The 17,528-nt window shown below is 34.3% G+C and overlaps 1 protein-coding gene across 1 annotated transcript in view; it reads left to right on the top strand.

Moving 5' to 3' along the window:
- Positions 1–17,528, top strand: part of CARMIL1 (capping protein regulator and myosin 1 linker 1) — a 394,009-nt gene that overhangs the window by 274,712 nt on the left and 101,769 nt on the right. Inside the window, exons 16-17 of the mRNA XM_044667332.1 lie at positions 1,274–1,378; positions 6,840–6,909. Coding sequence (XP_044523267.1) covers positions 1,274–1,378; positions 6,840–6,909 — 175 coding nt within the window. The remainder of the gene's footprint in view (positions 1–1,273; positions 1,379–6,839; positions 6,910–17,528) is intronic.

The following is a 17,528-nucleotide window of genomic DNA, read 5'->3' as shown; positions in this document are numbered from 1 at the left end:
GATTTCATTGATTTCATTCCACTAATGCAGATTACAGCTCATTTGTGCTATCTAACTTGTGGAGTTCTTGTCTATTTCATTCCACAAAACCTCCATAAAGGTCTACCCAAAATGCTCAAAGATTTCCCTTGAGTCCTTTAATAATTAATGGATGTCCATACATCTCCCAGGTTATTTATCTGTTATTCCATTCCCTAACTATACAACTGGCCCACAGCTTTTTCTCCAATTGTATGTGTTACCGAATACTTCTTTGGGACATTAAGAATTGTTATTTGGAAAATGTACAAGCCTGATTCCATTCAAAAGTGAATCTCTCTTTTGCCCTATGGTAGTGCTCATTCTTCTGAGATAATGGTCTCTCATAATTGCCAGCCATGTAGGAATTGTCCTTGGCCAGAGATGAAAACATTAGAGGCATGGGTGGAGTCCTTGGGCATCTGTGGAGAGGGAGAGGGGAGCAATCTGGCCCCTTGTCCCTTTGACTTTCTAGTACAGACCTCTGGAAAACTCTGTGTTGGGCCAATGATGGGCATGCCCACAGAGAGGGCTCTGAGTGCCTGCTCTAGAATGTGTGCTATCGGTTTGCCACCATGGTTCTAGACTTTTCAAAACTACAAGGTTGCTTCTTTTTCCCAAAGTCCATGTTTCTTTGTTTTTCTATTGTTGGAGGTGGGAGTTAATTTCTATTCATCTTTCATTTTAAAATCATCAATGTTTCCCAATTTATTCTTTCTAGAATGACATCCTTTTATAACAAAGATTTTAAAAAAGGTTGTAGGGAAGATGACACTTCAGCAAAATTAATCACCATTTCAGAAAGTTCGATGTCCCACTCCCAAGGGGCATTTTACTATAAATTATACACTTTTAAATCTCATGCTTCTCTTTGACTTGACTTATAGAAAACGTAAGCATGTGTTAGTTTATTTTAGAAAAGAGAAGAATGGGATTGTACAGAAATTGTTTTTGGATACAGTAAAGACTTGACAAATGTCTTTTTTTTTTTTTATGTTGGGTGGTTGTCTATTTCTTCTCTTTATATTTCCCTGTTTCGTCAATTGACTAGGTAGTGTTGGTGGAGGATAGGGGGCTGGGGGCTGGGGTTACCTTTCAAGTTCTTTTCACGTTTCAATCCATTCAAGTCCATTAATTCACAAAAGTTCTGTGTGTAGCCATTGGGTAATTGTGTATCTGTCTTCACTGGCCAGTTTGGAATTATATATTGTTGTGAAAATGTCAGAACTAACCTGTTATGATTTTTTATTTACAGGAAAGGAAAAGATGTACCCCCATCTTTCAAACAGTTTTTCAGCAGTTCTCTTGCCTTGATGCAAATCAACCTTTCAGGCACTAAACTCTCTCCTGAGCCTTTAAAGTAAGTACCTTGTTCTTTTTCTTCCGAGCTTTTGAAGTTCAATTTTCTAGATGATTTTATTAAAGAGTGGGAGATATAATCCCAAAGCTCAGAAAGCAGATCGAAATGCCAGTCTCTGTCAGGTTCTTTTTGACCACCAGGAGGGAGAGATTCACAATATTGATGTTATTAGCAGCTTGGGATAAAGAGATCTCCCTCTTGTCTGATGCCTTTAGCTGTCTGTTTCTTTTCTCAAAAGGATCATTTTCTTTGGATTAACTACTTCTCAAGAACCTTCTGGAACATAATTTTGGGTGTGAATTGTTTCGTTGTTTTTAGCCTTGGTTCCAAGCATTCTCTCAACTTGATGATAAATAGAATCTAGAACAGTAACACTTATGTTTATTTAGGACCAAGTTATCCAATTTCTGAATTATCAGGCCTCTGTTTCTCATCACCTATTTCTAGCTGTCTGTCTCTTGGATGTTTCATTGGTATGTAAGCATGAAAGGAGCAAATGAAAATGAAAATGAAGCAACTTTATTATTGTTTAGAAGCTCTAGGGAAATGATTGGTAGTGAGAAATATTTAGTAAAATAAATGTTGAGGATTATGTGGGTAGTTTTCAGTCTTACCCTATATCCTTCATTGCCACAAATAATTATTAGTTTGATGTTATAATGAGGGCAATAGACCTAAACTACCTTTGGAACAAGAGATTGCCTTTCCAAATAATTAACTGATGGAGGTATAATTTAGGCAATTATCTAATTTACCTAACTATGGATATGCCTAAGAAGGTATTTATCTAATTGTGTAAATTTTTAGATCTTTCCAGAATAGTGGAGAACTTGATAAATTCCCTTTATTATACTCAAATTGTAGATTAATTACTTATCAAAGCAGTAATATATTGCCAAATAACATTTGGCAATCTTTAAAACAATTGTATTTTAATGTTTTTAATATGTCCAAAGAAAACTTTTATTTGATTGACTCTATGTGTGTGTACGTATATGTATATACATAAATGTATATATACATTAAAACTTTTATATTTTATATATATGTGCATATATAGGCATATATGCACATATATAATATAAAAGTTTTGCTTTATTTTATAACATGTAAAGAAACTGAGATGGTAAGAACTTGGATCTTTGGGTAAATACAATAAATTAAAATAATTTCATAAGTATTTGTAATTTATAATACATTTATCATAAGGATTTCTAACTCAAGAGAAATGTTTATAGTTTAGAAAGGTTATTATATTATACTTAATTAAGCATACTTTATACTTATATAGATATAGTAGAAATTATCTTATTCCCCTAAATATAATTTTAAAAATCTGTTACAACACAATTATCTTGTAATGTAGACATTGTCCTGTTCCTATACCTTGTAAAGGATTTCTTTTATGCTTGTTTTAAATTGCATTCAGCTGTGTAGGACATGTTTATTATGGTCTCAGTCTTTTAAAAAGTAAACTTTTAAACATTTGTACATGGCATTTGAAAAATATGGAAGAAACTTCAAATTATCCAATTGTCCCTAAATTTGGTGAATGACTAAACAAAAAAAGACACAGCACACCAATGGATTACTATATTGTTGTTAAAAAGCAATAAATAACTTTGGAAAAACCTATGAAAGAATAAGGCAAAAAGAGGGGAAAATAACCATTTCCTTCTCTTGATCATTTTATAGATGAGGAATGAGGAATACCAGGTTAGGTGACTTGCCCAGGATCCCACAGCTAGGAAGTTTATGAGCCCTGACTTGAACTCAGGAAGCTGAGTTTTCCTGACACTTTATCCACTGACACTCTGTGCTCGTGACAGTAATATTTAATTTTTTGTGGAGTACCGTGGGGATTTCAGGATAATTCAGCACCTCAAGGTTATCATTAATATTAGTTATGTTCAGAATAGTTTTAACTGAGCATATCTAATTCTATGACATATATGACAGTATTGTAATAATGAATATTTAATTACTGAAATCACCTCATTCCTCTAACACCTACATAAGAGTTTACTCTTTATAGCTAGCACATTGCAATTTAATAAGGGTGAGATAAATAAGTACTTGTGTAAAATTATAATAATGTCTAATCAATAATCATTTTGCCTTTCTGGTTCCTACTTTGTGGAAGTATATTAAAGATATTGATGGCAATGCGCGGGTTTGGTTCATTTCTTCCTTTCTGTTAGAAATAAAGTTACACATATTTGAATGATTTTTCTTTGCGATGATGATTATGATATGTAACAAAATTAACTGTGAAAAAAAATTATTGTATTGATGCTTCTGAAAAGAAATAAAGGAAAAATTAATTCTGCCTTAGTGGAATTAAGAATCATATAGGCATTGATTTTTGAGAAGTGTTAGGTAATAGGTGCATTTAAAATAATTCACTGGGTTCAGGGAGGGGGAGCAATTTGGGTGATTAGAAATTATTACCTTAACAGTTTGGGATTGTGAAACTTTCTACATTATTTTTTTACCCCATTTTTCACTTAATAGAGCTAAGGGTCAGTTCTAATGTTTTTTTTTAAAGCAGAGAATTATTTGTTTCATTATTTGTTTTTTCATTTTGAGGCCATGTTTTTCATCTAAGCCAAAGTATTTCAAGTATACTTCAAAGGCTATTCAGTTGCTGTGCCTTGATGTTTTCTTTTGAGCTCTCCAGCAAAGACTGAATGGCATGCTTCAGAAATATCCCAGGGCTATTGTTTTAGGTATCTTGCCATTAAGGATTCAACATACTAATTCTTTCTTTCTTTCTTTCTTTTTTTTAAATTGGCTTGTATTTTTAATAAATTCACTTAGCGGTGCTTTGAAAAATAATTATGCATGGAATTAACCATTCAGAAGCAAGGAGATTAAGCCTAACTCAACTATCATTTCCTTTCTTAGCATTCAGTGTTTGCAGGAGTCTTTGAAGAAAGAAATTAATTCTTAAATCATTTGAAATTCATTCATAAATGAGTTAAGATAAATAAAACAAATTGTTTCAAAAAGCTGTCCTGTGTAATTGAGTTCATCATTCAATGACAGTTTCTGTTTGATTATTTATTTTTGCTAAGCCCTTGAGTATTTTTCTCTTAACTCTGAACTTGCTTTAGTTAAAGATCTTCATATACATTATTCCTTTTAGAGCATTAACTTTACCAGGGAAAGCATTAAAAGAGGAGTTGAAGAAGGGAGGTAGCACTATAAAAATATTATGTTAGAATAAAAATTTTAATCTTGTTAGGAAGTTTTGAGGCCAGAAAATTAACAAAGTAGCATGTAAGGAAAGAAGCAAGATGTAAATACCAATGTCTATCTTTCCCAGTAATCCTCAAGAATAAGGGACTGGTTGATTACATTTCAAGGTACATTTTCTATAGATTTTTTTTTTCACCTCCTCTAATCCTATTCTCTGAACAAAGAATGAATGGTATTAGTAAATTGATGTACTAAGAGACATGAAACCAAGAATCCAGAGAAAAGAAGGCAAGGTATGAATTGAGATGAACCAATTTATAGAGAAATGACTTATGTGGCTGTATCTTTAAAAAAAAGTAATCTTTCAGGGCATGCTCAGATACAATTGAGAAAAGGTTATCAGGATTCTCTCTTCTTGAAATCAAAATAGCTTAAGTAAGGAGTTAATTTTTTTTTTTGGCATCATATAAACTTTTAAAAGGATTTTCATATTATTTTTTCTTAACTGAGGTTAGTCAAATGTGTTTGGAAGTGTTGATATCAGGCTATTCTGAGTTACTGAAAAGATGGGGGAAAAGGGAAACAACTATAATATGTGTAGTGAAATGTGAGTTTGGGAATAAATCAATGGTTTCTTCATTGTTATTATTGAGGGAAGTCAAGTTTAAATTAATTAAAAGTCTGAATTATTGATATTCAGTATTTTTAAAGAAATCTATTTTATTTAATTAATGAAATATAGCCAACTAGAGTCTTTTGGTTACATTTTAATGAATAGACAAGAATCATGTATTAACTAACACATTATTTATATGCATGTGGGTGCTATTAGAGTGATGTTTGATTTTAGGAAATATATTCCCCAAGGAGTCTTTTACCCTAGTCAATTCCATATCAAATTGTTTTACTGTAGGTGTTGCTACAGCAAGTTTAATCTGAGCTTTCATCCAAATGATCACAAAATTTGGATTAATGAGGTCTGAACTCAAGACAGCATACGAGGGAAATGTTTAAATATTTTTCATTTAGTTGCTTCATGCTGGGTGGGAGGCAGATGCCCCAGAGTGAGGTAAATTAACATTATTCCATTTTTCTAACATAGATTTAAGCTCTAGTTTTCCTAGGTCAATGTAGTATGGAATTAGAGACTGAGTAAATTTTTACAGGATCAACTTTTTAATCATTGCTAAAATGAAAGAGTCTGTATCTTATTTTATCTGCTAAAACTGGTTAATTTTGAACCTTAGAACAATAACACAGAATATGGCTTCTGCACTGTAAAAAATAAAGTCTTTGAGGAGACTGTCTTTTTTCTTCTTTTTTTGCTGCTCTGATAACAATTACCTAATAATCTAAGAATTATTAATGATGCTTTAAAGTAGATGCAGGTGGGAATTATCTTTGATGAACTCCATTTAATTTCAATGTGCAATTAGTTTTACCATTGCTTTATTTGCATAGGAATAGCATTGCTTTTGGCTTTTGCATTTATGATAGAACCCTCACTGCATAAAACTATAGAAAGCTATAGAGCTATTTTATCAATGTTATCAAAAACTCAAAATAAAATTGGAATTCATTTTTTAAAGCATTAATTTCTTTTGTTTTAAAAAATTTTCATTTAGCTTGTTCCCCATTTCCCTATCCATCATAACACAATATAATAATGAGAGGGGGAAAAAGAGCACTTCAGCAAAACTAACCCATATATCAACAAAATCTAATGATATATACAAATCCTGATTGGCATTCAAAAAAAATTGTATTATTTCTGTTTGACCTGTTATTAAGGTAATTTTCTTTCTTCAGCTCATATTAGACTGTATGCTTGACTTCTCTCTTTTGTTTTGAATTTTCTTTATTTTTTAATTACCTTTAGAAGCTACTTTAAACATTCATTTTTAAAATTTTTGTGTTTCAAATTCTCTTCCTCCAAACCTTCCCTCTTCCGACCTTGAGAAGGCAAGCTGTTTGATTATACATTATATGTGAGAAGTCATTCAAAAAATATTTCCATATTAGCCATGTTGTTAAAGAAAACAAAGAACAAGAATACAATTTAAAAAATATTTTTAAATTAAAAATTTTAATTTTTAATTAATTTTAAATAAAATATGTTTTGATCTGCATTCACACTCTATCATTTCTTTCTCTGGAGGTGGTTAGCATTTTTCATAAGTCCTTCAGAATTTTGACTTTTGTTTTTAAAAAAAACTATGTATTTGGCAGTTGTTACCTTAATTGTCTTTTCTTTTTCCAGAGCACTCTTACTGGGTTTGGCTTGTAATCATAATCTGAAGGGGGTTTCTCTTGATCTCAGCAGTTGTGAGGTAAGTATAATTATAGTATAAGCATATGAGAAAATAGCCTCAGAATGGCATTGCCTTTTTTCCTGACATGTGATACTATAACTCCACAGGGGTTAAATAGGGGAAAGAAAATACGGGATAAAATTTTGATTCTATTTTTCTCCCAAAATTAGGGTGTTAGTGCCCCCTTAGGGCTCTGCAAAAAAAAAAAAAAAGCATCCCCATATATTTCTTAAAGATTCATTTTTCTCTTATTATTTACCTAAGACTCCATTAGGCAGTGGATAGAGTGCTGGATCTGGAGTCGGGAAGACCTGAATTCAGATCCAGCCTCAGGTACTTTGTAGCTATGTGATTCATCACTTAGCCTTTGGCTGCCTCAGTTTCCTCATCTCTAAGATGAATATAACAATAGCCCTCTCTCCCAGGGTTGTTTTGAAAATAAAAGGAGATATTTGTAAAACTTATAAATGCTAGTTACTATCATATTTATCATTAGCATTGTCAATCCTCCCATCATTCACACAGATTGCAATCCCTTTATAATTCTATAGTAGTCTTTGTGAGTTGGCATAGAAAAAATAATTTAATGAGCTCTCAGGTAACTGATACGTGAGCTTCTCTCAAATTATCAGAGAATAAGCTTATGATCGATTCCTGTGCCCATTCCCTTTCTTGCTTGATAAAATCTACTGTCATTTCCACACTAACTGGCTTGCTGTCCAAGAGCCCAGATTCATCACAGTGATATATCACAATAGAGCTTCAGGGGAACTAACTCTAAGCTTTAGAAATTGGCATTTCTGTTTTTAATATAGTAACTCAAATTTGGGGTACAACTGGAGCAAATAAAGGAGCTCATAAAAATTTGTTAATTTACTATTTCCATGATTTTGGATAGAAGCATGTTTAGATCTCTACCTCATAGGGCTTTCATGGGGCAAATGTCTTTTTACTCATTTGGGGTTCTTAACAACATCTTAACAACATAAGGGAAACCTCTTGGGTCAGCATGAATTAACTTTTTTTTCCCATAAGAGTGACAAAAGTCTTGCTGAGCATTATAAAAAATATGCTCTTATCCGAAGACTTAATCACTGAGGAAATTTATACTTCTGTTTTGGACCACTTCTGAATTAAGGGCAATTCATAAAGTGATTTTGTTATGTTTCATTATTTCTCAAGAGCACTAGCCATCCAGGCTAGCTCACTAGCTCTTCTTGAATGCAAGTTGCCATCTCTGGGCATGTGTGTAAGCTATCCTCCTGTGCCTGATATGTACTGCCTTCTCATCTCTGCCTTTCAATATCTTTGAATTCCTTCTGGTTTAGCTTAAATGTGACCTACTCTATGATGTCTTTCCCCACCTCCGGCACTCCCATAGCACTTTTTTCTTCCATTTTCCTTGTTATCCAGTTATTTGTATTCATATTACACCCTCCCAATAGAGAGTAAACTCCTTGGGGGCAGGCAATCTTCTTTTCTTGTAATTGTATCCGTATCACATACTCAATAGGTTACAAAATGAAGGGAGGGGCTCAGGAAATGTTTGAGTGATATCTCTTAGTTCATTTCATAACTTTTTTACAAGAGTCAGAGAAGTTGTTCATAAAGGAACTTATTATTCACCCATTTCAGTTGTGCCTGACCCTTTTTTTTTTAATTATTTTTTTTAAACCCTTAACTTCTGTGTATTGACTCATAGGTGGAAGAGTGGTATGGGTAGGCAATGGGAGTCAAGTGACTTGCCCAGGGTCACACAGCTGGGAAGTGGCTGAGGCCAGGTTTGAACCTAGGACCTCCTGTCTCTAGGCCTGGCTCTCAATCCACTGAGCTACCCAGCTGCCCCCATGTGCCTGACTCTTCATTAACCCAGTTTGAGTTTTTTCTGACATAGATATTTAAGTGGTTTGCCAATTCCTTCTCCAGCTCATTTTACAGATGAGGAACTGAGGCTGAAAGGGCTAAATAACTTGCCTGAGGTCACACAACTAGTAAATGTCTCAAGGCAGATTTGAACTCAGGTCCTCCTAACTGGCAACCCAGAACTCTATTCATTGTGCCACCTAGCTGCCCTTTAAGGACCTGAGCAGTCTTCAAAATGATGACCTAAAGAGAATAAAGGTTTGACTAATGACTTACTACTAGTTTGGAGTAGATTCCAAGCTATAGAATTAAGGTGTCCTGATTTTCAGTGCAGGGCACCTACACAATAACATTGCCTTCTTTTATTGTATCTCATAAAAAATTATTATAATTTATTTTTTAAAATTTATTAAAATTTATTTTTTAGAGACGTTAACATGGTTATATAATTCATGCTCTTACTTTCCCCTTCACCCCCCAAGGTTCTCCCCTGCCCTCCCTTCCCCACCCCCACCCCCGCATGGCTGATGCGTATTTCCATTGGTTTTAACATGGTGTCATTGATCAAGACCTGTTTCAAAATTGTTGATAGTTGCATTGGTGTGGTAGTTTCAAGTCTACATCCCCAATCATGTCCGCCTCAACCCATGTGTTCAAGCAGTTGTTTTTCTTCTGTTTCCACTCCTGTAGTTCTTCCTCTAAATGTAGGTAGTGTTCTTTTCATTTTGAAGACTGCTCAGGTCCTTAAAGGGCAGCTAAGTGACACAATGAATAGAGTTCTGGGTTGCCAGTTAGGAGGACCTGAGTTCAAATCTGCCTTGAGACATTTACTAGTTGTGTGACCTCAGGCAAGAGGATCATCCACCATGATCAGCTGGGATTTATACCAGGAATGCAAGGATGGTTCAACATTAGGAAAACCATCCACATAATTGACCATATCAACAGTCTAACAAACAGAAATCATATGATTATCTCAATAGATGCTGAAAAAGCCTTTGACAAAATACAGCATCCATTCCTATTGAAAACACTGGAAAGTATAGGAATAGAAGGACCTTTCCTAAAAATAATAAACAGTATGTACCTAAAACCATCAACAAGCATCATATGCAATGGGGATAAATTAGAAGCCTTTCCATTAAGATCAGGAGTGAAACAAGGATGCCCACTATCACCTCTATTATTTAACATTGTACTAGAAACACTAGCAGCAGCAATTAGAGAAGAAAAAGAAATTGAAGGTATCAAAATAGGCAATGAGGAGACTAAGCTATCACTCTTGCAGACGATATGATGGTCTACTTAAAAAATCCTAGAGAATCAACTAAGAAGCTTATAGAAATAATCAACAAACTTTAGCAAAGTTGCAGGATACAAAATAAATGCACATAAGTCATCAGCATTTCTGTATATTTCCAACATATCACAGCAGCAAGAGGTAGAAAGAGAAACACCATTTCAAATCACCCAAGACAATATAAAATACTTAGGAATCTATCTGCCAAAACAAACACAGGAATTATACAAAAACAACTACAAAACACTTTCCAAACAATTAAAATTAGATCTAAACAATTGGAAAAATATTGATTGCTTATGGGTAGGACGAGCTAACGTAATAAAAATGACCATTCTACCCAAATTAATTTACCTATTTAGCGCCATACCTATCAAACTACCAAAAACTGTTTTTACTGAATTAGGAAAAAATTATCATAATTCAATGGATTTAATGTCTTTTTGAAAGCCTCAAGAAGCAGAACAGCACCTACTTCCAAAGACTGCAACTGCTGTTGACATAGAACTGAGCCAAAGTAGACAACAAAGCAGTTCTTTTGAAATATCTGAAGGTTGAGCCTAATTGCCTATTAGAGAAACTTGCAAATTGAAGGAATTAAAAAAATCTGTCACTTCTGGCTGCCTAAGCTGAAGCAAACAGTTTTCCAGATGGGCTTTGTGGCTCTGTTACTTCTGTGTCTTTTTTCATATATACAAATATGCTGTGCTTAACATATAAAATCTAACCAACATTGAGATTATGGTAACAGTTTATATGGTACTTTACAGTTTACGTAATGTTTTATGTCATTTATTCTGACATTAACCAAGAAATTTGACTGATGCTATTGGGGAGTTAAGTGCCTTAGTGGTTAGAATGCTGGGTCTGGAGTCAGGAACACCTGAATTCAGATTCAACTTCAGACACTTATTTGTGTGACCCTGGTCAAGTCACTTAACTCTCTGCTTCAATTTCTCATCTGTAAAATGAGTTGGAGAAGGAAATACTATAAAACCATTCTAGTATCTTTTCCAAGAAAACCGCAAATGAAGGACATGAAGAGTCAGACACGACTAAAATGACCGAATGACAGTGAAGCTACTATAACACAAATTTGAAAATTTCTTTCCTCCTTTCTACTTCTTAGGATCTCTAAGTTCTTTCATGGCAAGCTTTGATGACCTCTCCTATAGGAAATATTTCCTGATCATTTCAGGTATTAGTTCTCTGACCCCTCTCAAATTGCTTGTTGATAGTTTAATTTCAAGTGTGCCCAAATCTTCATGACCCCACTTGGGAATTTCTTTTTCTTTCTTTTTTTTAAATAGTTAATGGGGGTCAAGTGACTTGCCCAGAGTCACACAGCTGGGAAGTGTCTTAGGCCAGATTTGAACCTAGGACCTCCCATCTCGAGGCTTGGCTCTCAATCTACTGAGCTACCTAACTGCCCCCCAGAATTTATTGACAGTGATACTTGAATGGTGTGCCATTTCCTTCTCCATTCATTTTATAGATAAGGAAACTGAGACAAACAGGGTTAAGTGACTTGCCCAGACTGGTTTTGAACTCAGTTCTTGCTGACTCTCGTTCTGGTGCTCTACCCATTCTATCACTTTGCTTATTATTTACTTAATTGCATATTGTTTCTCCTAGTAAAGGTAAACTTCTTCAGCTAAGGGACTGTTTCTTTTTATCTCCAATGACGCTGCATATCATAGATATTTAATAATAACATGTTATTATTGCTTATGTAAAAATGCTTGTTGAATTGAATTTTTAATGCAATATTATAATTATCCCTGATTTAGTTCCAGAAACGGTCTAGCTCTTATGATTCTGTGACATATGTGCTTTTCATTTTGATTTTCAATACCCACTTGTGAGAGGCTATTATCTACTTAAACCAGTGATGGGCAAACTTTTTAAAGAGGGGGTCAAAGGAAAGGAAATGCTCATCTGTCAGTCTGTTTCTAAGGCAACTCTTTCGAAGTTTCATTGTATTATATCCTACTCAGTGTATTCATCAGATTAGGAATAATGTTGTGGGGCCGGATAGAACATTTTAGGGGGCTGCATCTGGCCCACAGGCTTATTTTGCCCATCACTGTCTTAAAGATTTAAAGTCTAATGTGGGCTCTATTATTGGTTGATCAGAGAAAGATTAAAAATAGTAATCACAATAAATTCATATTTTAAAGCTTACAATTTTTCTCACAGGGCTTCAAAATATAATTATGACATGATTATCCTTATTATATAGATATAAGAACTATATCTTCCAAGGGAGAGTAAGGCTTTCAATTTTATTGAAACACAGAATTTTCCTGGTAAGGAAACTCCCTCAACCAATTTAGTTTAGTGTTTTCCTTGTAACCAATAGTCTTAGAAAGTTGCCTAAAATAGTGAGGCAGTAAGTGACTTGCCTACGTTTACACAGCTAATATGTCTAAGAACTGGTATTTGAACCCATCTCTTCCCCATCTACTATATCACATTAGTTCTGTGACCACATTTTTAGATGGTTCACATCCATTCTAACATGCATTATATTTGGAAGTGAAAACTGATTATTTTGACCAAAGGCCAAGGTTTTGGTTTTATTTGTTTTGAGGCTTTAGCTTAGCCTTTGAGTTTGAAAATCTTCTTTAAAAAATTCTCTTTCTCCCTTTGTCTTCCATATGACATTATTCTTCCTTCCAAGTAGCAAGAAGCTAGATAGTACAATGGATGAAGTACTGGGCCCATACTCCAGAAGACTTGCGTTCAAATCTAGCCTTAGACACTTAATAGCTGTGTACCTCTAGACAAGGCACACATACAACTAAGCCTCCGTGTCCCTCGGTTTTCTCATTTGAAAACTGGGGATAATAATAGCCCCTCCTTTCCAGAGTTGTTGTGAGAATTGAAAGAAATAATTATAATAAAGCACAAAGCACAGTGTTTTTATAAATGTTAGCAATTCTTAGTATTATTATATACTTGCATTCCTACAATACCCCAGAAAAACTGAGTTAGAATTTAGCGGATAGCCTGCACATTCACTGGTGCTCAATTAAAATATAGTATTAAGACAAAGAAAGTGTTGGCTGACCTTGTAATCATGCTTAGAGCTGCTTTTTTGAATTAATCAGGCACCATGGTATAATGAAAAGAGCATCGAACTAGAAATCAGGAGAGCAGGGTACTAGCCTCAATCATGCCACTAATGAGCTTTGTGGCCATAGGCATGCTACTTAATTCATATGGACTTCAATTTTCTCTTCTGAAGAATAAGTAGATTGAACTAAACAATTTTAAGAGAGACAAAATTCTGTGATAACATTATAAGACTGAAAACTTTTTTTACCAATGGAAACGCAGTTTGTAGATCAGACTTAGATTTCTTTTAAGATTTGTGATGCCACTTGTAGGCAGATATGCTGTATCTGAGATCATGTGAATAATGGTTTGACTCTAGTCTAAACCTATTCCCCCCAATACAGCTATTGAAGTGTCCCACAAAGTCCTATGTGATCAAGACTTAGCTTCCCTTGATTTAACCTATTATCAACATTGGAACAGCATAACAATATAGACATAATATTTTGAAGCCTATGTGAATGCTTATAGATACATGTATGTGTGTAGATGTACTTATACTATGTTGCATAAAATATATTTCAATATTTAAAAGATCAGATACTACCTATTATGGCAAGAGAATTCAAGGATTGTTTGTCATAAAACGATTGCCCTTCTTGCTCCAAGTCCCTTGTTTCTCTTGGCAGGAAAGAAAATCTAACCATTTATCTTAAAGCTATATGTAAGCATTGATAGAAGAGAAAAAAGAATAAGCTTTAAGATGGTAGTCCTATTTGGTTAGAAAAAAGATAAAAGTACATTTAAGCCAGGAGTTCAGGTATCAGGAGAGAATAGGGATCACTCAATTTACATACGTTCTACTTACAGTCTCCATATGTCCATTTCCCCACCCCACCCCCCCATCTATTCTCAACTCTTGATGTTTTGCCCTGCTAGTTCCTATTATATTTCTTTATTTCCAGATGAGAATCCTATTTAAAGTGTTAATTTGGGTAAGAATGGCTTAATTTTGCTAAAAGACACAAGTTTTTATTTTGATAATTTATCATTATTGCTCATAAATATAAAACCAAAATTTTTAAGTTTCCCTTTAAAGCCAAATCATAAACTCCCCAAAAGAAATCTCATAAATTTAAATGTTAAATTCACATTTCAGTTTTCCCGAAAGAATGAAACCGTTAGATGTGGTATTTCTCAATCACCCTTCCCTCTTTTTCAGTGATGTCTCTTGCATTTCCCTCTTATCAGAGAAAAAAAAATCCAAATACTTGCTAAATGTGTACTCATGATTCAGTCCTCATGTCTCTTCCAGGATCCTGTAACAATTATGATTGCCTAGTTTTCATTCATGTTCAATCTGCCTCTATTCATTAGCTCCTTCCTTCCTGCTTAAGAACATTGGCAAGGCTCTTCCATTTCTCAAAATGCCTTTCCTTCATTTTTCCCCTTTGGTTTTCACGCCATTTTTTCCTCCTCCTTCTTATTACCAAACATCTTTAAAGATAAAGCACTAAACCCAATTCTCCTACTTTTTCGGCACTAATTCATTTTTACATCTCTTGCAATGTGGCTTCTATTCTCCTCAGCCTACTGAAATTACTTTTTAATAATCATTAATAATCTAAAATTTTCCAAATCCAGTGGTATTTTTTTCTTAATCTCAAGCCTTTTGAATGCTGTTGACTATCCACTCATTCTTTTTCCAATTAATAAACATTTTTTCTCTTCCAATTTTTGTCTAATTTTTGCATATTTCATTACTTCCCTGTCAGGAAATGGGTAACATTTTTCATAATTGTCTTTTGGAATTTTGGTTGATACTTCAATTGATTAGAGTTTTGAATTCTTTCAAAATCAGTCATTTTTGTAGTGTTACTATAGTATATAAATCATTCTTCTGGTTCTGATAACTTCTTTCTGCTTTAATTCAATCAAGCCTTCCAAGTTTTCCCTGAATTGGTTGGTCTCTTTCACAACCTCTAAGAGAATTTATAATATCCTTTTCCCGAAAAGATGAAAATTGCTTTAGTTTCCAGTTCTTTGCCACTACAAAAAGCTGAGATAGATAGATAGATAGATAGATAGATAGATAGATAGATAGATAGATAGATCAATTGATCANGATAGATAGATAGATAGATAGATAGATAGATAGATAGATAGATAGATCAATTGATCAATCTAAAACTTTTATTCTTTCTTTAGGCTCTCTGGGGTATATGCCTAATAGTAGTACCACTGCATCAAAGACTATGCACAGTTTGGTAACTTTGGGAGTATAGTTCCAAGTTGTTTTCCAATATATCTGTACCAATTCACAACTACCCTCAGTGCATCCTGGGGATATTTCCTTCCTTCCTTCCTTCCTTCCTTCCTTCCTTCCTTCCTTCCTTCCTTCCTTCCTTCCTTCTTTCTTTTTCTTTTATTCAACTCTCATAATCTTATTGGCATGAAATAGAACTTCAGAGATATATTAATTTTAATTTCTTTCATTATTAATCACTTGGAGCATTTTTTATATGCCTGTTGATGTGTTGAATTTCCTTACTTGAAAACTGCTTTTACATATCATTTGACCATTTGCCAATTGGGAAATCATATTTATCTTTATAAATTTGACTAAATTTAACTTAGAATTATACAAAACTTTTATTAGGGAAATTTCTCTAATGTCATCCATTCTTTTTCAATATTCTCTGCATTTTGGGCTTCTGTGTCACTACATTCATTTACTTCTATTTCTAACTGACTTTGCTGCCTTCTCTTCAAGATCTCTTAATGTTGTTGTTTCCCATGGGTCTCTTATTTCTCCATTGTCTTGACATTAGACATCTCATTTACTCCTTTTGGACATCATCTCTGCCTGGATGTCCTTTGAGCATCTCAAACTCAGCATGTCCAAAACATAATTTCTCTTTCCTTAAAGTTGATTTCTCCTTCTGCCTTCTCTGTTTCTCTCAGCTTCAGCAACTTTAATCATTAGTATTATCTCTAATATCTGGTTATTTGTAGATGACTTTTGCTTCAAAAATATCTCTTTTATTCATTTCCTCCTTTATCTTCCCACTTCTACCACCCAAGCACTTGTTTCCTGAATTGTTTTAGTAGTTTTCTAACTTTTCCATTCTTCTACCTCTAGTTCATACTTTTCATTGTTACTAATTAATCTTTTTTCGTAGAACTAGTATGTCACACCATTGTTTAAAACCTTTTTCCCTATGCTTTCCAAATAAAATATCAGCTATTTACCATGGCATTTAAGACCCCTCCATATTTTGGTATCATGCTGCCTTTATAGCTTCACTTCATTTTGAGGTGTACATGGTACTCAGAGAAGACTAGTTTCTCTGGTATGAGGATTTACCAAGCCCTTTTCCAGGCTTATTTCCTCCTTTGGTGTCCATCTGCCACCCAGCTTTCTCTGTTGGCTTCCAGAAGCTGTAGCACAAGCAGTGGCCAAACCTCAGGAAACCACCTTGGTGTTTGAGTTAATCCATATTGAAGGTAAATGACAGCCCTCGGACCTGTTTATAAATTAGGGGGGTTTCTACTCCAGACATGGGAAGGCTTTCTTTCGAAGGATGATATGATAAGGACAATTTGTTCCAGCAGCTATGATGGCAACTGAAGAAGCCCACTGTTGTTAGATATCAGACACCAACATCATCCACTATATCCCAGACCATCACTAGTTCACTTGACTATTGACTTGCCAATGGACTTTGATGACTCTGCAAGAAAGTGAGGCTGATGACTGTGCAACTCTGCCTCACATAAATCCAGTTTATTTACAAGTCAAAAGACATCATCATTGATATAATTATGTTCCTTTTTTTTAATAGCTGGTTTTATTAATAAGAAAAAGAAAATGAGAAATAATCCAGAGCCTAACAACTCAGTGTCTGTCTCTGAATCTCAGCCTCAGAAAATAACACACACACACACACACACACACACACACACACACACACACACACACACACCAGCTTCCTGCTGGGTCTCATCTTATAAATCCTTACTATATCCACTTGCTCTCTTATATCACTCCCCAGGAACCAATCACAGCTCCTCAATTAGCCTGGCACAACATGGGGGGCAATGCCTATGGGATCAATTCCCCAGTTGCTGATTGACCCAAATTCAAAACAAATGGAAGTGAAGTCTAAATCTTTGATCAAATAAAAATATAAATTCCCTTCTCACAATCCCCCCTGTGATTCTATTGGGAGATGAGCATGTTGAAATCTCACTTGAGGATCTTGGGAGATTAACATGTCTAGTATCCCCAATGAATCATTTCTGATAACTAACATATATCTCTAAGTATTCTCCCACTAAAGGTGTATGAAACATTGCACTTTTTAAAAAAGGGAAATTACAGCAACCTGGGAACAAGGGGGAAATAAAAAAG

The sequence above is a fragment of the Gracilinanus agilis genome, chromosome 1, assembly GCF_016433145.1.
Source record: "Gracilinanus agilis isolate LMUSP501 chromosome 1, AgileGrace, whole genome shotgun sequence".
Taxonomy (NCBI): domain Eukaryota; kingdom Metazoa; phylum Chordata; class Mammalia; order Didelphimorphia; family Didelphidae; genus Gracilinanus; species Gracilinanus agilis.
This window is presented reverse-complemented; position numbering and strand designations above follow the sequence as displayed.